The 26,393-nt window shown below is 35.2% G+C and overlaps 3 protein-coding genes across 6 annotated transcripts; 1 reads left to right on the top strand and 2 right to left on the bottom strand.

Annotated features, from left to right (window-relative positions):
• Positions 1 to 288: 288 nt before the first annotated feature.
• Positions 289 to 5,251, bottom strand: LOC111792875 (phosphatidylinositol 3,4,5-trisphosphate 3-phosphatase and protein-tyrosine-phosphatase PTEN1-like). Its single transcript, XM_023674488.1, has 8 exons — positions 4,921 to 5,251; positions 4,150 to 4,479; positions 3,640 to 3,816; positions 2,912 to 3,025; positions 2,105 to 2,293; positions 1,714 to 1,947; positions 1,286 to 1,387; positions 289 to 794 (listed from the first exon to the last, which is right to left on the bottom strand). Exons 2-8 carry the CDS (start codon positions 4,438 to 4,440, stop codon positions 660 to 662), a joined length of 1,242 nt encoding a protein of 413 aa, XP_023530256.1. The 5' UTR covers positions 4,441 to 4,479; positions 4,921 to 5,251; the 3' UTR covers positions 289 to 659.
• Positions 5,252 to 14,034: 8,783 nt separating this feature from the next.
• Positions 14,035 to 19,978, top strand: LOC111792873 (E3 ubiquitin-protein ligase RFI2-like). The gene is made up of 6 exons (XM_023674484.1): positions 14,035 to 14,550; positions 14,803 to 14,972; positions 15,659 to 15,717; positions 17,884 to 17,909; positions 18,008 to 18,389; positions 18,996 to 19,978. Exons 1-6 carry the CDS (start codon positions 14,370 to 14,372, stop codon positions 19,462 to 19,464), a joined length of 1,287 nt encoding a protein of 428 aa, XP_023530252.1. The 5' UTR covers positions 14,035 to 14,369; the 3' UTR covers positions 19,465 to 19,978.
• A 676-nt stretch (positions 19,979 to 20,654) lies between these two features.
• On the bottom strand, positions 20,655 to 25,296 carry LOC111792879 (serine/arginine-rich splicing factor SR30-like). Of its 4 annotated transcripts, none has more exons than XM_023674492.1 (15): positions 25,203 to 25,295; positions 25,006 to 25,044; positions 24,795 to 24,914; positions 24,578 to 24,643; positions 24,329 to 24,403; positions 24,134 to 24,239; positions 24,018 to 24,064; positions 23,811 to 23,868; positions 23,001 to 23,050; positions 22,792 to 22,848; positions 22,517 to 22,716; positions 22,360 to 22,434; positions 21,128 to 21,167; positions 20,963 to 21,040; positions 20,655 to 20,864 (listed from the first exon to the last, which is right to left on the bottom strand). In XM_023674492.1, exons 3-15 carry the CDS (start codon positions 24,879 to 24,881, stop codon positions 20,799 to 20,801), a joined length of 1,005 nt encoding a protein of 334 aa, XP_023530260.1. In that variant the 5' UTR covers positions 24,882 to 24,914; positions 25,006 to 25,044; positions 25,203 to 25,295; the 3' UTR covers positions 20,655 to 20,798. The 4 variants fall into 4 exon arrangements, 2 of the variants coding, with proteins under 2 accessions (XP_023530260.1, XP_023530261.1); XR_002814856.1 differs by lacking the exon at positions 20,655 to 20,864 and adding an exon at positions 21,549 to 21,637 and having other exon boundaries at positions 25,203 to 25,296; XM_023674493.1 differs by lacking the exon at positions 25,006 to 25,044 and having other exon boundaries at positions 25,203 to 25,296.
• Positions 25,297 to 26,393: the final 1,097 nt, after the last annotated feature.

Below are 26,393 nucleotides of genomic sequence, written 5' to 3'. Positions count from 1 at the left end.
TGTAATGAAATTTTGATGCATATGAAAATGTTAACTCATTTAAAAGAACGAACAATTATGTTCTGTTATTCCCCCATTGAAGGAACTTAATGGGAAAATGTTCTGTTATTCTTTCAATTTCTTACCAGCGTTTTTAATTAATTGAAAAAAAAGAAACCAAATTTTGTAATAAAATTTTTCTCCATATGAAAATGTTAATTAGAACATTTAAAAAAACGAACAATTAATTGTTCTGTTATTCCCCCATTGAAGGAACTTAATGGAAAAATGTTTGAAACACACTTGGAATAGGCACAAGAGTAGGTTCATAAAAGTTGAATCATGGTCACCTTAGAAGTATATACAAAACTGATTTTTTTCATTGAACTTTTCCTTTCTGCAAAATTTCATATTCTAAACATACAAAACTTCGTGCTCATTCCTCCTAATGCCTTCCACCAATAGAAAAGTCCAATGGATACAAAGATGATTTTAAGGGAATTGTTCGCTCACTGAGAAGATCATTGTTCGCTCACTGAGAAGATGATTGATTACAGGAGATAATGTGATTTCAAACTGTTCACTTCCGATCTGTCTGGACGAAGAACATTGAGATTTTAAGACATATCATCACTAGCATTTCACTTCCGATCTGTCTGGATGAAGAACAAGACATATCATCACTTTTCATCATCTGATGAAGTAAAAAATGAGTGTCTTGCATTTGCAGGACCAAATACCAACTCCAAGCAGAAGGAAGGACCACAAATTGACCTTCCCTTTTTCCCAACTTTGTCCAAATCCGGCAACCTCAGCTGTTATATGCATCAATCAAAGGGTGAATCAGAAGAGTCTCACTTTGCCTAATCCTATAATCTGTGTTTGGTTTCAGTTTGGTTCTTATAGTTTTATGAGTTGTTTAGTTAAATCTATCAAAACTTCCATAATTGACTAAATGTTGATGGTTCTCTTACCCGCCCCATTTTCTTTGGATGTTAGCTTATTGTCTCTCTTCACCCTATAAATATATAATTCTTTCTTTGTCACATGAGAAAACTACATATATTTGGTCACTTTAGGTACATTTTAAGAGATTTGACAAAATCATCTCAACCATAGGGCTAATTGAAGCCAACACAAGCCATAAGAACTAAATGTGAGCCTTAAATGTGAGAATTCTATCACAGTATCTAGTGCAAGTTCAAGCCTTCAAGACAAAGAGTTGCTCCCATGTTGTATGACATCATAATTTTCAAGAGCAGAGCAAGGATTTAGAAGCAGTCGAAAATCAGAGTCAAAGAAGTACCTGTAGCAAGCTGTTTTTAATGAAAGCTGTGTTGAAGCAAGCATAGAAGAGACGCCCTCCGAACATCTTTGCGTAGAATATGATGCGCACATCTCCAGTTAGCTGTTACAGTCAAATTACATAACTTAACAAAAGAAAGGACAGACAAAGGTACTTTGAAGCGCATTTTAAGTGAACAAAATAAAACACTGTAGAATTTAATGTTAGCTAGCTAAGAGCACTTTTGAATCTTCTATGAGTCTTGTAGAACTCAATCAACGTGTTCCCAAAGCAAGGCCTACTGAATTGTTGCCAAAAGAAATGTAGCAAATTTGATGTAAAAAATTAGTTTTTTCCAAGTAATCTGTACATTGTGTGCATCAGAAATAAAGGATGTTCAAATGATTGTTAAAAGTAATGGTAGAAAGAGCAGCCTTCTTGTGACTTACTGGTAGAGGCTTCTCAAAATTGTAGTCAAGGCAGGTTTTGTGGTACAGTGCAGAACACTCGGTGTCCATTTGAACAACAAGATGGGGTTCGAGTTCTGGTTCATTCTCTTCGTTTTTGCCTTCAACAAAAGATAAAAAGTAACGAGGACTGTCATATCTCTCATAACCTTTCTTGAATTGTCTGCAACGATTCCTGGTAAGTTCCATAGATGGACGGTACAGCTGAGAAGGAATCTACAAACATTAACGCATGAAGTCTTGATGTAAGCAAAAAGAAGATGATATAGTGTTTTGTTCCTTTCATTAGTTAGTAAATTAAGGTTCGCAATGAAAGCAATGAGATTATCAACATATGAAGGATAGTGTGAGAAGTAATTGAAATAGAAATTACCTCCTGCAATTCTGAGACAACAAAGAAAATTGATTCAGTGTTAACTGTGTCATAAAGACGAATTCTCTGCAACTCTCTCCTACACGGTTCGGGCAACTTCACCTCAGGTGGTCCATTATAAACTCCCTTGGGAAAGGAAAGACACTTTGCCCAGTATCCCACATACCGTCGTTGGCTTGGAATTGATACCTGTTAAAATTAGAAGAAAATATCAATGTGAATAACCAAGCACCACACTTTAAGATTTTTATATTAAACTTACACATATATACATTAGAAAAGATATGGTGACAAAATACAAAACAAACTGTTTCATTGAGCTGGGCTGATTTATCTCCCTTAACCAAACTTTTAATCTTCACAGTATACCTTGAACTACTTGCCTTGTCTTTTCTTCATTTTATATGATAGGTTATAGTCTTTATCCCTCTTCATTAGATTTAAGACATGGAAACTCCATCTTCCTATTCTTGTTAAGATCATATTAAATGATGAGATTTATTCTAGTTCTAGTTCATATCAAGAATCCATGTGTTAATATCGTGAAAATAACTGAAAAGATAGTAAGAATGTAATAAAATCAAACTTATGGTTAAAATACTTCATTATTCGAGTTAAATAGTAATCTAGCACATGGCAAGGTCAATGTTTTACCGCTCTCACAACCTATGATTGCTAAATTTAGATAGTAGTCCATTATTAATAACAAAAGAGAACTGAATTTTCAAATCAAAGTTTTATGCTACTAAATCTAACCATCTTACGATGCCACACAACCATTAAATTCTAGTACCTAACATGACTTACTCCTTCATTATTGGTTGTCCGCCTCTGAGCATACAGCTGAAGTGCATCCTCTGGTGACATGCCACAGTAAACCAAGTAGGCACATACCATCAATCCAGTTCGACCTTTTCCAGCCTGAAACGTAGTTACAGGTAGTTTGAAACTAAAAATGAAGTGAGCAAAAAAAATAAGTAAGATAAAGACATGAAAATGTTTTTCTTATATTTCTTGTTCCAGAGTTTTTCTTTCAAACAACAGTCATGCTCTTCCCCTGGCTTTAAATCAATAGTTTGGTAGCTGTGTGATGGCTTTCAATGATACACCAAGTACTAAAGGAATTATATCTGATGACTCTTACTAAAACTAGGAACCAACGTAAATCTATTTAGATGCAAAATAAATTAACCCTGTAAACAGTAACCATTTTTGATCTGTGGAAAAAATCAAAACAAAAATAGCAGCAATAAAACAACCACTCAACCAAAAACTGAGAGGGTAGGCTTGTCTCATGATAATAGCTCAATTTGTTTGGATTGAGCAAAGCTATCAGATACATTATCTTGTATGCATAAAAGCAAAATCTTCCTTGAAATTATTTCAACTGACAAAATATTATAATCATACTAGATATACTAAATTACCATGCAATTTATAGCATTGAACAGGTAGGAGGAAATGAAGAAATTGAAAGGGTTGGGGAAAATCTACTAGAACAACCATTTTAGACTTGTCTAGGAGGTCTCAATTACCATGCAATGTATAACTGCAATATTCTTTGGGTGGGATGATAGCCATGAAGAGACATTTTCACAGAAAAGTTTGATCATCTGTAGAGGTGGAACATGATTATCATCGAAAGGAAATGACTCCACACGCCCATGAAAATGTGATGGATCATATGATTCTTCAATGCAAAGATTATAGATCTGCATTGTCCCAACAGAAATATCAAGATGCATACGAGTCATGGAGGTTTTCCAGGGCACATAACAGGAAGTGATAAGCTCTTAAAAGTATAGCAATCATAAAGACCGCTATAACAAAAAAATATTATCATGAATCGTTTCTAAATTCATGCTATCTCAAAATTCCATTACTATTAGGACATGTTTACATTACATACTGCAATTTTAACATAAAACTTCTGGTTATAATCAGTTTCCATGAAAAAGGGTTTTGTATAGAAGTAATAACTTCTACAAGTTTAGTAAAAGATATGATAGATTGAATGATTTATAATTAAGCAGTCAGAATGATACCTTGTAGTGTCCTTGATGCCTCATGTCCAATACGGACTTTACCTGCCATAGGGGGTTACGATACATTGCACGCATACGTTCGGCAGGGAATGACATTGCCAGAACATGATCTGTGATGTATGACATGTCAAGATCATAGCCGGCGACAAGCATGCGCCTCCTTTGCTTGGATACCAAGTTACGGATGTAAAAGCTTTTTGATAGATAATTGATGAGATGGTGTTGCAGACTAAGGTTTTCCACCTTCGCCGAGTCCTTCGCCTGACTCGGCTTTGAAAATTTAGCCCCCATTTGATCACTGTGACAGGTTCCTCCTCATATATGGTAGAGCTACCAATGGAGAAAGCAATTAGTCCAAGATAGCATACATGCACCAATTGCTACTTTCGGATAAAAGACACTAGTGTTAGTTTCAATCTTTTCACACTAATGAATGATTCATGAAGTGACAATTTGCACGTTCTACAGTTGAATGACGAATTGAATGGCTGCAAGTTAGCTTCTGGAGGATGAGGTTCTTAGGAAAGTAAATCGAGATCTCGAACAATGAAACAAAACTTGGTCTACTTGAGAAAAATGGATTTACCTTCCTTGATCCATTATGCAAAGTTAACAATCGCAAATTTCTTTTTTCCGTTAACATTAACAAACCATTTGCTTGATTTCCACAATTTTCAGTAAGGCGTTCGACTACATTACAAAACCATACAAAACAGAGGCACAAAGAAACCAGAAAGCACAAAAAAAAGGGGGATAAAAACAAGGCATTACCAGGATTAGATGATGATCATAAGCTCCCCAGACGACAACGAAGAGCAGACAGTTCTAGGGCACCCAATCCCGAGCTGTTAAAGAGTTGGAAAGATGAGAGATATGGAATGCCCTAGAAAAGCCTTAGAGAAGAAAAAAGAGGTGGAATTCAAGGTGGACGGGAGGTGAAGATGGCGTCCATTAGGTCAAGAGAGGGAGAGGGAGGTAGAATTAAGAAGGGAAAGATAGGGAGGAGGAGGAAGAAGAGAGAGATCTGGAGGGAGGTTGTGAGCCCCAAATTTGGAGGAAAGATGGCCGCCATTGTAGGGCAAAACAAAGAAACATGGATGCTTTTGGGGTCAATTAGTTAGTTATGGACGTGAAGTGAATTTCAGGCAAATTTCTATGACCGTTGCTATTGGCGGCACAAATAACAACTCTCTCTCTCTCTCTCTCTTTCTCTCTCTACTTCTTAAAATAATGGAAATTTAATTTAATTTTTTTTTTTTTTTAAATGGTTCCAATTCCTTACTCCCAAATGATCTTGACACGCTCGTAACAGGTGAAACTCAAACCACATTGTCGACCTCATGCGAGATTCTTTATTGCAAACCGAACACAGCTTATGTGGAAACTAAGTTTGTTTGATCATATACGACGCTTGTGCGTACATGTTCACTTAGTGCAATACTAACTCACTTGTCTCTACTCTAGACCAAGTTATCTTTGCCTTTATTACATACATGCATACATACATGACAAGTTTTAAGAGAATTCAAGTTTCGTTATAATTTTTCGAGCCGCTTTGCGCCTTCATTGAACTTTATGTGAGATTCTTCTTTGCCGACCGAACATGCAAAAACTATGCTTGTCTGACCATACACCACTCGTGTGTACATGTTCACTCGTTGCAGTGTTAGCCGACTTGTCTCTACTCTTGACCAAGCATATGATTTGACCTTATCCTTTATTTATATATATGTAACGTCTCAGATCCACCGCTTGCAGATATTGTCCTCTTTCGGCTTTCCCTGTCGGGCTTCCCCTCAAGGCTTTAAAACACATCTGCTACGAGAAAGTTTCCACACCCTTATTATATATATATCTTAAAAATGTCTAATAGATTTATTAATTTTTATATTTTTATATAATAGTTCTATAAATTTTTAACGTTTATATGTTCTTCGACTTCTAATTTTATGTCTAATATATTTTTAAAATTTTGACGGTGTTCGATAGATTTTTACAACACAAAATTTAATTTCTTATCTTATAAATCTATTAATTTAAAAAATGGTAAACACAAAATTAAAAATTTAAAAACATATTAAATCACTTTTTAGGTTAAGAGTATAAATTTGTAAATGTATATGTATATATAAAAGTTATTGCCAAGGTGTAAGTGTGTGTGGTTGTCCATGTAGGATCCCGATGGCTTACATAAAACTGTGTAACGGGTGTCATAACTATACTAAGAAGAGAGTAGATTGTGATCTTCACATATAAACAGATAAGGTGACGACCCTCAAGTGGCACCACCACATGAGGGTTAAGATAGACAGGTGCTATGATGCAACCAAAAAGGACAATGCATTGTCAAACACACCAAGAGAAGTGTGCAATGAAGCTGAGGCTTAAACAAGACAAAAGCAAAGGATAGACAAGAGTGGCAAAGATAGGCTTGAAGAATGATCAATTAGGGATTGGGCCTTCAACTCAAAAGTCGAGGTTCTAGTATGAGTTTCGACATGCGACTCTAGAGTTAAGTTTATCTATACGAAAGATGAAAGCTCACCAAATTTGGTGTTAATAGGGTCACTCGATAAACATTCCACGAAGCTGTAAGATCGCAGCGAAATCACATCTACTTTTGCCGAATAAAAAAATGCTTCAAAGTTGTAATAGCCCAAAAAAAATAATAATAATAATAATAAATAAATAAATAAAAATAATTATAAAAAATATATATACGTCAAAATAATAATAATTCATAAATAAATAAAAATAATTATAAAAATATATATACGTCATAATAATAATAATAATAGTAATTCATAAATAAATAACTAAAAAAAAAGATTACTTAAAAATAAAAATAAAATAATAAAATAAAATTTACTCACCTCTCTCTACTAACCTCTAACTCCATCCTCTTTCCTCACCACCCACAATATCACAGTTCGCCTAAAAAAACAAACCAAAATGTCAAAGGTAAGATTTGAGAGAAAGTAAAATAACTTTTCAACGGAAGATATGATGCAGATTTACTTGGAGAGATTTTGGTCATTATTACTCTAAAATTCTATCTCAGATTTCTTTTTTCTTTATAGTAGTTATGATTATAAGAAATTAATTTAGGATCCAATCTTCTTTCATATTTTAATCAGATCTCATATCCAATTAATTAGATTTTTGAAATAAGAATAGAATCAATAAAATTTTAGTTGGCAGATCTATAAATCTATAAGATCATAGCCAAACAATTGATTAAAATTGGCCAGTAACATCTGTTTACAGAATTGAAAATCTATTTACAGAATTGAAAATCTATTTACACAATGAAAATAATTATAAGGAGGGAGGAAGGGAGATTGAAGAATCTTAGGGAAGGGACTTTATATATATATATATATATATATATATATATATATACATTTCAACACTTTTAACAATGACCAGGTAAATTAGAGAAATAATTTTGTAGAGTTAAAACTTGAAACTGATGTCGTGGGCTCACATAGGTTGATTTGGATTTCAAAAGACGGAATCGAACTTTCATTAAGGATATATTTGTGACAATGACTTAAGCTAACCAAGTAAGTGGTCTTACTATCGGCATAGTTATATTTGATGTTGACACATGCTTGTGNTAATCCAATTTGCTTACCCACGTTCAATCGAGTTCTGTTACATTCCGTTTTGTGAATCGGTATGCTTATATTATGTTTATGTTATGTTATAATATGTGAATTGTATGATAATAATTATGGTACAATGTGTTCAAGGATATGTTTGAGATAGGATACGAGAATGATGCACAAAACGGAATGTAACGATAGGAGTAAGATACGTTCATGAAACATTAAGGTTAGGTTACATACCGGAGTGCCATGGAGAGGGGAGATTAATGAAACAATATGGTTAGGATATAGGTAGAAAGGGATAGGTTTGTGATAGATTGATAGAACAATAGCGTTAAGATACGTTCCTGTGATGATATGACTAAGGTACGTTCACGTAACGATATAACTGTGATAGGTATAAGAACGTTAAGGCTATGATAAATTAGGGAACGATATGACCACGAAGTGATATATTGTGATGTGATACGTTATTTTTAGATTGTTTTATGTGATCATTGAGGTAATTGTTGTATGAATTGCATGTTATGAAACGACATGTTAAAAACATGGAGCGTTATGTTATATTTTCTAAATTGTATGTATATAGCATGTTATGAATGACATGATATCACGATAAATGAAATGAAATGTAACCCCGTTAGGATTATGTATGATACGTAGACTGAAAAATGAGAAATGACATGTTAAGTATGAAAGATGATAGCGAGGTTATATTCATTAATGATAAAAGTAGAAATGTTGGGGACCTCATGCATTATGTGTGCTCATGCATTTAGGGTGATTCCCCTATTCCATCACGAGGGTACGGACGCGTATATCCAATGGTAGGACAACGATCATTATGTTTCGCATAGCGCTATCGTGACGGTTACTAGTTCTAATGGGTGTCCGGCCTAGGGAGCGTCCCAGTGTATGCTCGCCCGACAAGTAAGGTGACCAGCAGTGTGCGAACTGACTGGTGAGCTCATACCGGCATGTATGTTCTTGCATTTAACTCCAATAGTTGGGCTCACTTACTAAGTATTTCTTTAAATACTCAAGTCATGTACTACTACATTTTTCAGGTTAAGGCAATGTATTCCTGTACGGCTGACGACGGCATCGCAACTCGAGACCCGGGCACATGCATAGGATAGTGGTATTTATTTTCTTAGACTTAGGCTAGAATATGATGTTTTTAACTTAAACGCTTATTTATTTAATTTAGTCTTTTGTTGTGTGGTTTTAAAGATGTTTTCGAAACACGTAAGTCCATAGTTGTGTTTTAAGATAAAGGTTATGCTTTATGGAATTTAAATAAAGTCTTCCGCATTCAATGTTGATGCACATATACAGTAGCGACCTTAAATTAAGTAGAAAATTTCGGGTCATTACAAAAATGTACTATAGGGAGAGATATGTTGTTAGCTCTATACCACCTATCGACCTTGTGGCCCAATTGAGCTATCTTATGGGCGTCTTTCTTTGAAAATAAAATTTTCAAGAACAATATCAGGCGACATGGGCAATGCCTACATTACGCCCCAACCCATGTGTCGAGGTTAATATATGCACGCGCAATTCAATACGGTATCTATAAATGACTCAAAATGATCACAAGAGGATTCATGCCTCAATAGAACTCGGATGGATGGATGGATGTTGAGATGTCCTGACGATATCGTTGACTTATGAGGTCGGTTCTTGATAATCGTGTTTGAACGAGCAATAAGGGTCAATAACATCTCGAGATTGGAATGTCATCACGATACGTGGGCCATGTTGTTGAAAACCTAGATGGCAAGATGATGACGGGACGAGATGCAACATTGCATATGAGAGACGTTGACCTAGAGTGGACTTGATCTTAAGATGAAACGAGTCAGCTAAAGTCGCAGACAATTGAACATGCACGTACGAGTGACATGTGTTGCCAAATAAGCTTAGATTCTGCATGAGCTGTGTTCGGTTGGCAAAGAAAAACCTCGTCTAAGGTTCGATAAAGCTACAAAGCTAAACAAAAAAATAGAAACGGGACTTAAGTTCTCCTTAAGACTTATCATGAGCGTGTCAATATCACGATACCACACGTGTACGTATATTCATAAACAATACTTTTACTCTACCAACAAGACAAAAACTAAATATAGTAAATTAAGTCAAATGTACAAAATTAACAAATCGACAAATAGATACACAAATCTTCCATTAAATTACTTCATATGTATATGAACTTTTTTCTATTAAATTACAAAGAAAAATAAATATAAATCAAACCTAACAATAAGTCAAATATGAATTCTAACTTAAGCGATAAGTAATGATACGTACACGACGATTACATACGGAGGTACTATAATTGTATGCTATTTCTCGTATATACACATCGAGATTTTACCACCTTCACAAGGATCTAAGTAATTTGAAATATTAGCGATATAATTATAAAAATTTAAGACCGTTATGTGCATATAATTCCTTGAAAACTTTCTTTGATCTTAAGTGTTGCACCGTTTTTTTGTTGCCATCTTTTGTTTGGCCGACCAAGATAAAGGTAGTATCAGGTTTAGCATTGATGTTGATTCGGGCGGAATCCGCTGAAAAATGAGATGTTCGGAATAAATTGGATATGAACCTAAATCTTCTTCTCGAGAGTGGTAAGGAGATTGGAACCTACTAGAGTCGGGATTCATGATAGTGTAACTTGTAAGTAACTCGATTCAGCTAGGGTTCTTCATCAAAGTTGAGGAGTTTTCTACCCGTTTTCCAACGAAACTAGAAACTAATCGTTCTTGAGGCTCGTTGGAATTCCATCTTCTAGTGCATTTTGCCTCAATATTCCTTCAAAAAAGTTGTGAAAAATTATCCATAGAACAACGTACTTAAATTATAGGATCTAATTTTTTATAATTTTATCCGATCTGATAAACCAAAACTCGAAACTTTTTATCTTCGGTATTAAGTTTAGGGTGAAATGACAAAAATATCCCTCCATACCAAACATAGAATTTGACGGTGAAAAGTAAATTCGTTCAAACCCAATTTCACACTTTTATCAAGATAGTAAGATCAGACAATGAGACTCAGTTCCTATTTTTACAACCATTTTTTACTTCTTGTGGCATTGAATTTCAGCGTCTATACTCCACAACAAAATGGAGTCGTAGAATATAAGCATCGTCATATCCTAAATGTAGCTAGGTCTCAAGTCTCATCACTAGCCCAAGGTATCTCCTTCATCTACCTTTAATTCTCTCGTTTTTCTCTTACTCAACGTACTTTTCTAGCTCTTATTACAGTCCAGACATAACTTAAAACCTATAATGAGGTAGTTGGCAACCCAGTATAACAGCAGGCTATGAATGCTGAAATTACAGCTTTGGAACATAATCATACTTGGCATCTCGTTCCTCTACCACCTAGCCATAAAGTTATTGGCTATCGTTGGGTGTACAAGATTAAATACAACTCTAATGGTTCTGTTGAATGTTATAAAGCTCGGCTGGTAGCAAAGGGATACACTTAGGTTGAAAGTATTGATTACATAAGAGACATTTTCTTCTACAGCGAAACTTACTACACTTTGTTGCTTACTCACTATTGTTGCTGTTCGAAAATGGTTCACTCATCAGTTGGATGTTCAAAATGTCTTTCTCCATGGTAATCTAAACGATGAAGTCTACATGTCTTCGCCAACAAGGGGAGAATACAGTATGTCGGCTACATAAGTCTCTTTATAGGTTAAAACCGTCTTCTCGCAATTGGTTCTCCATATTCTCTACTACTATACAAAATGCAAGCTACACTCTGTCAAAAGTTCACTCTTTCACTGCTGTTCTCATCTATGTTGATGATATTCTGTTGACAGACAATCATCTTAAAGAAATTCAACATCTCAAGACTTATTTACTCGAGAAATCCCTTATCAAAGATTTAGAGAATTTGAAATATTTCCTAGGCATTGAAGTTTCTCGATTTATAAAAATGAATTTTTATGTCTCAAAGAAAATATGCTTTAGACATTCTTCAAAACATAGGTCTTACAAAAACACGTCTAGAAAAATTTCCTATGTAGCAAAATCGGAAGGTTTCTTTAACATAAAGGAGAGAAGTTGAATAATTCAAACAAATACCGATGGTTAACTGGCAGATTAATATATTTAACTGTTACCAGGCCTAACATAGTGTATTCAGTTCATATGCTTATTCAATTTATGCATGAACCAAGAAGAGACAGCTTTTCGAGTTCAGAGACACATCAAAGACTTGAGATTACAAGCATATTGCAATTCTGATTGGGATGGTTGTCGAACTATCAGACAGTCTATTTCTGGGTTCGGCATATTTTTGGGAAATTCAATTATTTCTTGTAAGTCGGGAAAGCAATCCAATGTGTCCATATCATCAGAAGTCGAGTATCAAGCTATGACAAATTCTTGTTTAGAGTTAACTTGACTAAGATACATTCTTCAAGACTTGAAAGTTCCACTGTCTGAACCAGTATTGTTGTATTGTGATAATCCAGTAGCATTGCATATATCAGCCAATCCAATTTTTCACGAAGGTACAAAGCATATTGAAATAGATTGTCATATAGTTCGAAAAAACGTACAAACTAGAATCATCAAACCATATTATGTTTCGACCAAAATACAATTGGCTAGAAGTCCATTAGTTTTTTTTTTTTTTTCTCTTGTTTGTAGAGTTGGTTGGTACTTTGTTCGTAGAGTTGGTTGGAAGTATATTTTCTAGTTATTTTTAGAAGTTGTCTCGGAGTATATTTACTCGGAACATTAATGAAGATCCTACTTTTAATCTCACTTCTGTTTCTCGTTCTTTAACACATCTCAATCAAGAATCGAGTTTCATTTATGCAATAAAGCCTTCAAGATACAACGGTTACAAATTTATGATAGATAATAATTTAGAGTTACCATGTTTCTTTAATAAATTTAAGACTTATTTACATAGTAGCTAATTATGGTCGTAAAGTATAAAAGTTACTATTGTGCTAAATGGAAGGTTAAAGGATTTTAATTTTAACGCTATGTAAAGCCATATGCTATTAGAGACTTGAAAAATGTAGTAAAAGGAACCTTTCTGATTTTCTTTAGCCAATTCTATATAAGCTAGATTGCATGCAGAATCATTCAAGCTTGACACAATCGATCTTGCTTATAGAGTGATTTGAATCTCAAATAAGTGTTTTTTGATATGAAAATCAACCTAAGGGAAAGTATGGAACGGATTACCTTGATGATCAAGATCAAAGTAAAGAAAACTCGTTTCTAAACTCGTGATTCGAATCACTCCACAAGAGGTTTGATCAATACCACTTGAATGACTCTAGCATGCAAGTTCTAAACACAAGAATGTGCAAAGAAAGTTTAGCTCTCAACAAAGCTAAAATAGAAATTATATTTTTAATTCCAAAATTTGATGTCTAACCCCAAATTAAATGGGCTAGTAAATGAGAAATATCTATAACCTCCCTATTAAAATCGCTAGTTAACGGTGGAATATAGTAATCTATGTAGGTTACCATATATCTTAACTCCTATATTTAAAACTATCTTAAATATGTAAACTATAATTAAATAATGCAATTAATAAATGTGCTTATTAGTCATCCTTGGACTAGTTTCATAAATTCAGCGGAGTTCATTAAATGCAACTTAAAGTGCATTTAATTCCTCTCTTTCTTGAAGTTCAACTTTGTATAACATATAAAGGAAGTCTTCAACGTCTTCTAGAATTTCCTTTGATGAGCTCATCATAGCTTGAATATAGCTTGAATATAAGTGTATAAGGTTTGTTGTAGCTTCTTAGCTCTCGTCCTTGTAATTGGACCTTGAAGTATGGAAATTCCTTGGTCGTGATTCATATCAGTTTTTGTCTTTAGATATTCAATCAACTAGGCACTTGTAGTGATTTCATATCATTTGATATCACCAATTGGGTTGATTTCTTGTCATTTGGTACCCGAGCATTCATTGAGTTGATTAGTTATAGAAGGTTAATTTTGTAATTCATATTTTTGAATATCGGAAAAGTTTTTAATAAATCTTGAAATTTTTAAATTTGTCTAAATTTTCATTTTTTTTTATTTAATAATTTTGTAATTACCAAAATTAATTAAAAAGAAAAAAAAAAGAATAAATCCAACTATTCAAATTTGAGATAAAATAACAGTGGCCAAATCCTTCTTTTTTATTTATTTATTTATTTATTTTTATTTATTTTTTTAATGTATATTTTGTCTGAACCAACAAAAAAATCGAAAAAAAAAAAAAGAAAAAAAAAAGAAAAGAAAAAACATCTTCTTCTTTCTCCTTACATCTCTGTTCTTTCAGAAATTCTCTCTCGTCTGTTCGTTCACCCCTGTCTTTTGATTTAAGGAACACCTCTTCTTTTTCCCCTTTTCCACTTCGATTCTTTTACGAATTCCCCTCCTTCACTAGAATCTCGATTTGTATTTTTGTTCAACGATTTGTTTGGTTTCTTTTGTTGTTTTTTTTTTTTTTTTTTTTTTTTTTTTTTTTTNTTTTTTTTTTTTTTTTTTTTTTTTTTTTTTTTCTTTTTGTTCTTCGATTGGTGGCTTAGGGGTTTTAGATTTTTGGTTCTTACATGGGGTTGGGTAACGATGACGAAGCGGTGGCGGAAGATGGCGATTATGGCGACGGAGGATGTGGTGCCGGTTGTGGAAAGTCCTTTGGTTCTGTCCCGTGTTCGATCTGTCTCGATGTTGTTGACGATTCTGGAGATAGATCTTGGGCTAAGCTTCAATGTGGCCATCAATTTCATCTTGGTGAGTTTTTTTAACGAATTGCCCTCTTTTTTGTTCCCTCTTGTTGAAACTTGTGTATTTTGGGCGTAATATGGATTTAGGGTCCTTGTGATTTTAGATCTGTTTCTTCTTTTCTTTTGCTGAAATTACAACTCTTAAGTTTGTGTTTTTGTTGTTTCAATTGTTTTTGTCAGAAAAGGAAATGGTTTAGATTAGATACATATTTTCTTTTTTGGTTGATTCTTTTATTGTACTTCTTTTTTGTTTTCTTAGATTGCATTGGTTCGGCATTCAACATTAAAGGGGCAATGCAATGCCCCAATTGTCGGAAGATTGAAAAAGGTCAATGGCTTTATGCTAATGGCTGTAGGTCGTTTCCAGATTTTAGTATGGATGATTGGACCCACGAAGAGGATCTCTATGATCTAAGCTACTCAGAAATGGTAAGCGATTGTCTTTCATTGATTCACTCATGTACGTTACGTTTTGGGTATCCATGGAAATTTTCAATCATCAGAGCACCATGTGAACAAGAACAAGAAGTTAAATTAACCGGGAACTGATAATTGTGATGCAAACTTTTCCTTTCACTTTGGGAAATGTTCTTCAACTGTTCTAGATTTTAATCTGCATAGTCAAAAGCGGTGTCCCATAGGGAGATGGTTGATACTTGGAATCATTTGAAGTCCTCGCTGTTTAAAAGGCGAACGAACTAGTTCCCTCTCAATAATTATTACTAAAAATTGTGGCTCCTTTTTTAATCACTGATTATTTTTCGTTTATTTTTAATTACTTCTGTTGTAATTTTTATCTTTTATGGTCTGACATTTGTTAGGTTGACCGATGTTTTTGTGGCCTTCTTAGGTAGTTCTGTATCTTTGGTGACAGCAAGTTTTATCATTTAAAATAGTTCATTGTGTGAATTGATTTGAAATGTGCTCGAGGCTGATGCTCAGAAACGACATGCCTAAATTCCAGTGCATTCACGTTTAAATACTTGGGTGTTATAAATCATGTTTATAGATTTATCTTGCATGAGTTCATATTCTAAATGGGTCATGACCTGCTTGTTTACTCATTGTATTAAGTTCTTTCCACCAAATTTTAGCTGGAATTTGATTTGTTGCAGGCCTTTGGAGTTCAATGGTGTCCTTTTGGCAACTTAGCTCGACTTCCTCCTTCATTTGAGTAAGTTTTGATTTGTTCATTAATGATATAAGGATAATTGACGCTCCGGTTTTTATGTTGATGTCTTCTTTCTTGGTTCTGTTCCTGTTCTCTAAATTGGTTATATATGATGCGTTGATACTTATTAGTTGGTAACTGATTCCTATCTAAAACTTTACAGCTTGGATTTGGAAACTAAAGGCATTTTTTTGCAGTGTAAGGTGGGAGAGAATATGTTGTTTCCTTCTAAATGCTGAGATATCAACTTGAGTTTTGAAAACTTAAATACATCCTTTTCAATAAAAGATTCAAGGAAAGTAACAAATCTCATCGAGAAATCTTAGAGCTTGAATCGTCACATGATTTTAGTTAATAGAATTAAATGTAAGTATGTGGATGACACTGAATTGCTATTTTTCTGCCTTTGATGTGGGTGATGTCTTTATTGTTCCCCGATAAATTCTGTTCAGAACTACCATCTCAGCATTACGTTTCTTCTTCTTCTAATATAATTTCATTGATGAGAATGAAGGAAAAATTTCCAAGGAATACAGAACAGGCATACCAATTGGAAGAAAAAATAGATGGAGAGTAACCACTAAATTCTCTAGTTGGAGGGCTCAATAAGGAAGTACCCCAAACAATAGCATCCCATGTTTCCATTCAATCTCAAAATCTCTTCATCAAAATGTTCCAAAATGTGGCTCTAATGGCATTTGATTATAAGACATTGGCTTACTTTTTTAACAAGGAGCAATGGAACCAAGAGTGATTTCTATGGTGCACTGAGTTGGGGAGAGATTCATATTGAAGGTTTGAAGCAGTTTTCATTGAACATGGAGCAAGGGAAACTTTAATAAAGCTGATCTCCTCTCTTACAAATTATAATCGAGTATGCTTCGGTTGGAGGGAAACGATTTGTACTTTGGACTTAATCATTAGTGTCAAGACCTCTGCCTTTAAGAATAATAATCCATTCAAATACCTTTCCTTCTTCATGTCTTTCTTTCCAGTTGAAGCTTGGAAGATAGCTTTAGAGAGATCACCAGCACCACATAAAGCCTACAAAGAGAGAGCTTGCCATGAAGGCCCTCAAACAAATGTGTTGATTTGGAAATTTTCATTTTGATTAATTGGGTATAATTAACAAGGTTGCCTGATCTACCTTCGACTTGAAGAAAGGAAGGATTTCTTTTTTATTTTTTTGAGTTGCCTTTCTTTTATTTGTTCAATCTCTCTTTGTTTATCCATAGTTGATATTGGGGATCTTCATTGTGGTTGGGGTGCCATAGATGTTCTTATAGAAATACAAAAGGTATTACCCATCTCATACAATACTGTATGAACCTATGAATAGGCTTTGCAAGAACAATAAAAGGTTGCACAATGTATGGTAGAGTTTCTTGGTCTAATCATTTGAGGATGACTCCCCCAGAATTCTTGCAAGTGACATGTGTTCCGGTAAAAAGTACAGTAACCATGTAATACTAGCATGTTATGCTCGGTTGACCGTCAAAATTTTAGCCTCCTTGCACTCTTTAGATTTCAGAAGTTCCGTGGCTGATCAAGATGAGAATGAATTCAGGAGTCTAGGACGGACATTCTGGAGCTTCTGCTCTTCTTCAGCCATTCTTATAAAGAGGGGCCAAGAAAGGGTGAACTTTGCAATACCAACCAAGAAGGGAGAATGAATGCCTCAAAAATCAACTGTTTCCCTGAGTCATAAAGCTGCTTCTTGGATTGTTGTAGAATAAGTAGTAAAAATGACTTTACTTGAAAGAACGTTACTGGAACGAGAGGGAATCACTTGCCGGTCTTCCTCCTTTAGTAGCTCTTTACTGGTAGGTGCACTTATGCCATTTCTAATGGCCTATTTGGTTGTCTTGCTATGCACCACTTGAAAATTTTCATTGAATAATGAAATTTTCTTTGCCTACTTTACAACGCGTTAGGGAAGACGATCCTTTCCCTTTCAATAGTGGTCTCGTTCTCATCAACAACGACGGCTGCTGAGAATGATGAGATTCATATGAATAATTTTATAAATTTTCAGATTCTATATATGTATGGGCTGTTCTATGCTGCTAGCCAAACAGAAATTTAGACAGATCTTTGTTGCAATTATTGTGTAAATACAGAATCTTCCATCCTGATGTCTTGAATCGTTCTCATGTTTAACTTTTTCAGGGATGGCGACTTATCGTCAACTGCTTGTAAGATTTCTCTCCCCCACAGAAATTGTTGATCCATTTTTTAGCTGCAGTTTGAGGAAGCAACCAAATTTGACCGGGTTGATAATGTTGTGATGCAGATCATGACCTTTTGGGACAACATGCAGTTTTCGCCGAACATACCGCAGTATCTTCTGCAACTCATCCTTGCCCATATATTGCTTACTTTGGACCTATTCATCCCTCTTCGTCAAGTTCAAGTGCTTCTGAAGCTTCGAATTTCAGTGGTCACTGGAATGGCCCCCCATCAGTACCCAGTGAAGTACCATCTTCCTATGCATTTCCTGCAGTGGATCTTCATTATCAAAATTGGGAGCATCATTCACTGCCCTTTTCCACAACAAACAATCGTGTTGCTGGTGCTGATCAGCCGACGGTTGCATCCGTTGCCCAAAGATCTGCTACTAGAGTCGGTACTGAACTACCAAGATCCGGAATGCATCCTTTCCTTGTCGGTCATAGGTATGTCTTAACATAATTGGATATAACCAGTTGAACTTCTTAGTCTTAACGTTACAGAAATACAATGCAGCATTGCCTATGTAACAGCCCAAGCCCACCGCTAGCAGATATTGTCCTCTTTGAACTTTTCCTTTCGGACGTTTCCTCAAGGTTCTTAAAACGCGTCTGCTAGGGCAAGGTTTCCACACCCTTATAAAGAATACTTCGTTCTCCTTCCCAACCAATGTGGGATCTCACAATCTACCCTCCTTCGAGGCCTAGCGTTCTTCCTAGCACACAGTCTTGTGTACACCTCCCTTCGGGTTTCAGTCTCCTCACTGACATATTGCCCGGTGTCTGGCTCTTATACCATTTGTAGCAGCCTAAGTCCACGGTTACAGGCTGTCTTGTTGTGGAGGCAGTTTCCTTACCTCCGACACTGGTTTATAGCCGTGTGTACCACTTAATTGTTTGCCTGTTGTAGTAGGACCTAAATCTTCTATAAGACATAATACAGCCTTTTACTTATATTTGGTTATCTCAAGCATCGTGAGAAACAGCCCTTTTCTCTTTTCTCAAACAGAAAGAAGCCCTTTAATTTGAACAATATCTTCTTTTGATTCACAGTTCCAGTGCAAGGGTTGGGAGTTCGGTTGCTTCCTCAATGATTCCTCCATATCCTGGCAGCAATGCACGTGCTCGTGACCGAGTTCAAGCTCTCCAAGCATATTATCAACAACCTAGCACTACAGGAAGCATTCGCCCACCTGCAATTTCTGGTGCCAGAAGATCAAGTAATCACAGAGGGCTGTCACAAGCACCCATGGCCTCATCATCTGATCAACCCAATGGCTTCTATTTCTACTCATCCGCATCATCGGGTCGTAATTTCCAACTGGAGAACACTGTGCCAAATCGTTTTCACCCATGGGAAAGAGATCACTTGCCTTCTTTCGGTTTGAACCAGATGGAAAGAGATCCAGGTTGGGGAGAGATTCATCAGGGCGCCGCCAGTGTTTCTGATCCAAGCATCAGGTCCAGCAGCTTTCGTCAAAGGCATGGTCCCGAGAGGGCATCGTCGCAAAATTGGTCATAGACCAACCATCATTTACTTACCGATTCCCGGTGAGGCTAAAACTATCACTATGATGACTTGAAACTGAAATTTATGTAATGATTGGGATGATATGTAATGGCCGAGTCTTTGATGTGCCGCTAGACTCTATATGCTGTGAGAGCAGCCGATAAGAAAAAAAACAAGCTCGCTTCGAGTTACCGATATGGTTAGTGTGGTGATGGACTTGGCTTCCTTGAGATTGTCTACCCTGGAGGTTATAGAATAACGTTATGAATCGGATGGGAAAACTAAGATTTGTAGGTAACATCCTTTTCCTGTTTGTGTTCGTGTTGGTGTTCATGTCCCATCCAATTCATAAGGATGTTGGAGTAACTTGGGGTAGCTCGGGAGGGCCAGATTAGTGAATTTGGTAAATTGTATTCTTGCAGTGATAGTTGAAAATATTCAGTGTTTATTTGTAAACAATGAAACGTGGTGGTTTCAGTAATGTATGAGCAGAACAGGACAGGTCAGCTTTTGGTTTTTGACTTCATGAGACTTCATGAGAGTGTTCATAATATATATATATATCTGAAAGATTCGGATCCTATCATTTAATTAATTTCATGTCCCCTTGTTCTATTGATATTGTCATGAATTTAAACAGCCCTGCCCAATATTTGGTAAGTTACATAACTTACAAATAACGCCAATCATGATATTGATTAAATAAAAAACAGGTATATGAAGATATTTATTCTTCTTTCCACGTACAAAAATATGAAATTCAAACTCATGTGATAAGCCACGACCTACGAGAATCACTAACAAAAATCCACGTCTAGAAGCCTACTAGGATTGTGGGTGGAGACAGAACAATATTTTAGGTAAATTAATTTGTTTTGTTTTTTTGTCATCATATGACTCCGAAGATAAATGGAAGGTTAAGACTGTCCATGCAATGCAGCTGATGCATTGATCTTATTAGCGTAATAGGGCCATGAAGTATGGACCGTTCATTGGAAGGTCCCAAAGATGATCCATTCATTTGAGGAAGAAATTGGGACTTCTTCCTAAACTTAAAAAAGGACGACGATAAGAAAGTAAATTGTTTATTAAAATTTTGACACGAGAAATTCATTTGGTAATTCTGAAGTGAAATATAACCAAGCAAGTACCAACGTACAAAATACACTGAAACATGGGTAGGGTCAAAATACACTGAAACATGGGTAGGGTCAAAATACACTGAAACATGGGTAGGGTCAATACTAGTCACCCATAACACACACACATTAAATCCAGCCCTCCAAATATACCCAACGCTAATCTCTCTTCTACGCTTTACAATCCCATCTCAATAACAATATGATCTATTCTGAATATCGATCCCTGGAATCAACAGATTGGCTTCGACTTCGGCTTCGATCAGATCTCCCCTGTTCAAGTCAAAAATCAAATCATGAATACAAAACTTCGGGAACAGATGCTATCTGAGTTTAGAGAAATATGCACATGTTCTGAATCAGGATATTACTTCAGGTGAAAGAGATCTGGACAGGCTTCTGGACTTGGAACGAGATCTGCTCCGATTCTGAATTTTCCTCTCATGACGCTGCAGCAATAAACAAAACAATGAGAACCAGAAGTGAAACCTTATCCATAGACACAAGGAAATCCAGGAAAGGGGAAGGCTGCTTACAGAGGAAACTGGTGATCCTGATCTGGATCTCGACCTTGACCTGGAATCAATAACCAAAAGAATCATAAGATTATCCAAAGAGAATTTGTTTCCAAGCTCAACAACAATAAATACATAGAAGACTGGTTTCCAAGCTCAATTCTTTCATCCCAGCCCATCAAGAGTTGATTATAAGTAAGAATGAAAGCAAATAAACACAGGCAGCAAAACAGTGAGAGGGAAGAACATTCAAACTATAACCCAAACTAATGTAGAACCGATGTACAGAGGACTAATTCTCAACGTAGCAAACAATAGTATTGCAACTCAACGAGCTTTTCCATTGTGTTGGCAGTAACTGGGAAAACATGCATATAAGGGAAGGGAAAGAATCATTATCATTGAGGATGTGTCTGGGTGCTCATCAACAAAACTGTATTACCTCAACAACCAAAGAGTTGAAAGAAGAACATTGAGCACCACATCTCTCAAGCCCCTAACAAGTCTCAATTATTCCGCAAAAGCCCATATCTAGCAAAAAACATAAACAAACAATGATGACTGCCCAAACCAATAAGCTTCTGTTTTGTTAACCCCGAGCATACCCAAAGGAAAAGTAAAAATATTTCTTTANAAAAAAAAAAAAAAAAAAAAAAAAAAAAAAAAAGAGGAAAAAAGTTTTGGGGAAAAAATAGCGACCATAAATCAGGAAAATTGCAAATGAAGTGTATGAAATTCAAGAATCCTTGCATCATCAAAACAATGTCTACAAGCAGATTCTCCTGAACCCCATTGGTTGCCACCTATCTTTGCTTTTATGTGTTCCTTCCATTTCTTATTTCCTTTTCCCACTTATTTACTCAAGAAGAGCTGACTTAAGTGACTTAAGAACACTTATTATTTCTGATTCTGAGAACATTTCAAGAAAAAAATAAAAAAACAGAAAGTGCCACCACACATTTTCCAACAAGAAACAACAAATGCCCTTATGTCATCATGAAGAGACTTGATGACCACAAATCGGTGGTCCCATACAACAGGCAGTAAGCAAGCACAACTTTAACATATTTGTAGAGATGTCAACATATAAAGCTGTCCAGATTAAAGAGATATGGGAACCAGCACTGGGAAAACACAAGCCTAGACTAGACATCCATTTTATAAAAGAATAGCAGCACCAAAGCAACAGTGAATTCAGATACTGTTCTTAGGAAAGGAAGATTAAATAATAATGATAAGGGAATTCCGCAAACCTTGAAAGAGACTTTGACTGGGATTGTTCAGAAATTGACGGCGACCGACGAGAGTGCTTCAGCCTTGGAGAAAAACTACAAAACAAAATATTGTGCCATTTTAATTTTTCATGATTCATCATTTTAATCTTTACTTTGCAAGCAAACCAAAACATACCTTGTGCTCCTGCCACTATGACTATGGCTATGACTACGTATAAGGCTTCGAGATTGACTTCTACTTCGACTCCGGCTTCTGCTCCGGCTACGACCTCTTTCCCCATAAGGACTACGACTAGGACTTCTAGAATAATCACTTTGTCTAGAATCACGGGAAGGACTTCTGGAATAGCTACGCCTAGAGTCATACTCCTTCACCTGTGCGTATTGTTACACAAATTATTAGTAACAAAACAGAATTTAGCACAATAAATAAGCGTCCAATCCACATACCCGTACATACGCACGAGAAAAGGCATTTCGAAATTCAGAATCATCAAGTTTCCGTATCTGCAGAAATAAGCCAGATTACAAATGACAAACATAAATAACATATATTACCACACAAACGCAGAATATAAAACAAAGACTGACACCATTAAACATGAAGCAAATCTTCCAGAAAAGACATTACAAGTAAAACCGTCTAAAAAGCAACTTACAGCATATTTCATGTCATCATAGTTTGTATAATCTACTATTCCTGCCATCCCTGCACATATTTCAAGAAACAAATCCCTTATGAAGTGTTGAAGACTTTTTTTTTTTTAACAAAACACAATTATAGACCTCATTAAATATAATTGATAAAAATAAATAAATAATGAAAAAAGGATCTACCATCTCAATAGCAGGAAGTAAAAATAAAAGTTACGCCATCCATCAAGTCATTGTTGTCCAATTTCTATTTTGACCATCTCAATAGCAGGAGGTAAAAATAAAAATTGGATATCAGTAACTTGATGGAATGGCCAAAATACTAAAGCAGTTTCAAGAGAATCCAGATTTGACCACAAGATTTGAGTAACGTGTATGAAAAAAAAGAGCTTTTAGTTGTGGCCCCATGTACTTAAGAGAGTCGTGGAATTCAGATCAATCGACCTTACAACTAAACTAGTCGTGGAGTGGTTATTCTAGATTTCACATCCTTTTTTTCTTTTTCCTTTATTTCCTTTTTCTTTTTTCTTTTTCTTTTCCTTTTTTTGAGATAGAACCAATCAGGACACCCCGTACTGACCTCATCTTAATCAAGGCTGGAAGGTGTTTAGAAATAAGAATGATCTTTTCTTGAGAAAGAAAAAATGAAGGTTGCTATTGGAATACTATTATCAACCCATGAGGATTTCTAAAGGTTAAACGTGCATTCCATTCCAGCAAAAGAAAAATAATAATAATACCACGAGTTCAAATGAAACTTGCACAGGGCCATATGTTAGAGAGAATAGGAGGACAAGTAAGTCAACATGACATACCACCACGATCACGGAAAACTTCAGAGAAGCAGACATCACCAGCACGACGCATGTGATCCTAAATTCAAAAAACAAACTACCAATTAGTAGAAGAGAGTGAAGCCATGTATTTTGCTTCTATTTAACAAGGTGGATATGATCGAACAAAGAAATGGAGAACTTAGCATAATAGTAGGTTATTTCCTGAAATAGAAAAATTGTGCTTACCTTCAGGTCTTGCCATGAAGCAGAAGGAGGTAATCCAGTGACCAAAACTGTACAAACAAAATATCATGACAACAGTATCATCACATTTTGACAGTAAAAGTAAATAAAATACATACCACGATAGTCAGTTCGCCGAGAAACACCACCACGGCTACTCCCACTACGACTATAATGATCTATTGAAGAGGAATGTCCCCCCCTTCCACCATGCGCAAATTCCACCTACAAAACAAGGATCGCAACATCATATTTCGATACGTGGATAAGACATCATTGGAGAATAATTTCAGCAGGTGTGTGTTGCAAATTACCCGTAAACGACATCCATCAAACTTGTATCCATCTCGGCCATAAATTGCATCTTCAGCATCACGAACATCTTCAAACTGAAAAAATAAGAAGACAATAAAGGTTTTCCATTAAGGATCACCGACAGCTCAGTACAACTATTTAAATTCGTTAAACACCCAAAACGATAAGACACCAATTTGAAGGGACTCCGATGAAAAATGTTCCTGCCAGAGAGACGGGGTTCCAAAAGCGTCAAGATTTAACCTCACCTCCACAAAAGCATAGCCCGGTGGGCGTGGGGGAATCTTCAAATCAATGTCGACAATCGGTCCATACTGCAATCAAACTAGAATTAGTCGGGGGGGGGGNCTTGGATTTTTTTAGCACGTGTTTCAAACGACCCGGTTTAGGGTTTCGGTTTTAAGCACTAAAATTTCACCAAAACAAGTAGGATTATATAAAGATAATTATTTGAGGAAATCAAACCTTGTAGAACAGATCTTCTACTTCTCTCAAACGAATATCTCCAGGAAGGTTACCAACATAGATGGTGCGGCTATTTCTGCTGCTCATTGTCTCGTTTCTCGTGTACAATAAAAACAAAATCTTGAAAAGGATAAGAATAAATGTTAATAAAAATTGCATCATAAAATGAAACAACATCGCATAGATTAAAAGAAGGATGGAGGAGAATAACCTATTGAGCCATAACCATAGTCATCAATCATCACCATGGCTATCAAAATTAACACAAAATCGAAATGAAAAAGAAAATCAACACGCGAAATTACGAGATCTTTTTGCTTTCTTTCTTGTTCTTTCTTCAATCAAGAATCAAGAATCAAAATCAACAATTCGAAAAGAGAATGAAAATTAGAAGAGAGAAATCTATACCTGGTAATTTTAGGGCTAGAGAGAAAATGGAGAAGCAGATCCTCGAAGATTTATGAAGTTCTGGAAAGATCTAAAGTGCGATGCCAAAGCCAGGTTTTCCTTTTATAATGCAACATGAAGTATGGGCTACAATCCTCTGCTTTCAGCACCATGCTTTCATTTTAGGGCTTCTTTACTCTTTTACCCTTCCGTCTACAACATGCCTATCTGTTCAAAACGTAATTTCATATCGCCACGTGTTTACTTATTAGTTCCATTTTTATTTTTAAAAATAATAATCATGACTTTTATTTTAATTTATTATTAATAAATTAATGATATAAGTTCCACAAAATGTTGCATTCATCTTACAATTCTTTTAATTATCTAAATGAAAAAAAAAATTAATAATTAAATGGGCGGAATTTTAATCTTTCAAATCGTTTAAGGTTGAATCTCCTATATTTCTACCCAAAAAAAAAAAAATTCTAGTTATGACCCAAACACAACGAGATCAAATACACATAATAAGATCAAAGCTTGTGGGAGACTTCGAGAGAAACATCTAAAGAAAAATTTTCAATTTTTAGTGTGGAGATGGATATTGTATGTGGATACATCTTATATAGTTGCGTCACTGATATAATCATTTCAACAAGTCAATCATTCACGAGTTGTTTATAATTAAAGTTGGATCTACTCTAAAAACATTCGAATTTACTTTAATTTTGTTTAGATTTAAACAAACGCACATTAAAGAAATATGGAAAAGAATGACGGGTTTGATTTAAAAATAAGGTCAAGACTGACGGGAATCTATAAAACGACAAAAGAGGTGGAGCCTATATAGAGAATTCTCCACTTAGTATACGATGTTATTTGGCTCGATCCTAAGGTCAAGTTCACAATAATATATTTTAATATCTAATATATTAAAATATAATATTTTATCTAAACTATATTTAAATAATGTAAAATATCACCTCATTCAAATTTCAATATATAATATACATTACCTTTTTTAATATTTAATGTATCAATACACAAAATTATTTTTTCACTTTTATATTAATATTTAATATTAACCCTTCAAATTAAATACATTTTTTAATTCATATTTAATATATTAAATATTAATTATTAATGTCAACCCTTACAATTTTTTTATTTTTAACTAAATTAATTTTTTTAACTTTTCAAGATATCAATTTT

Source organism: Cucurbita pepo, chromosome LG04, assembly GCF_002806865.2.
Source record: "Cucurbita pepo subsp. pepo cultivar mu-cu-16 chromosome LG04, ASM280686v2, whole genome shotgun sequence".
NCBI classification, from domain to species: domain Eukaryota; kingdom Viridiplantae; phylum Streptophyta; class Magnoliopsida; order Cucurbitales; family Cucurbitaceae; genus Cucurbita; species Cucurbita pepo.
This window is presented reverse-complemented; position numbering and strand designations above follow the sequence as displayed.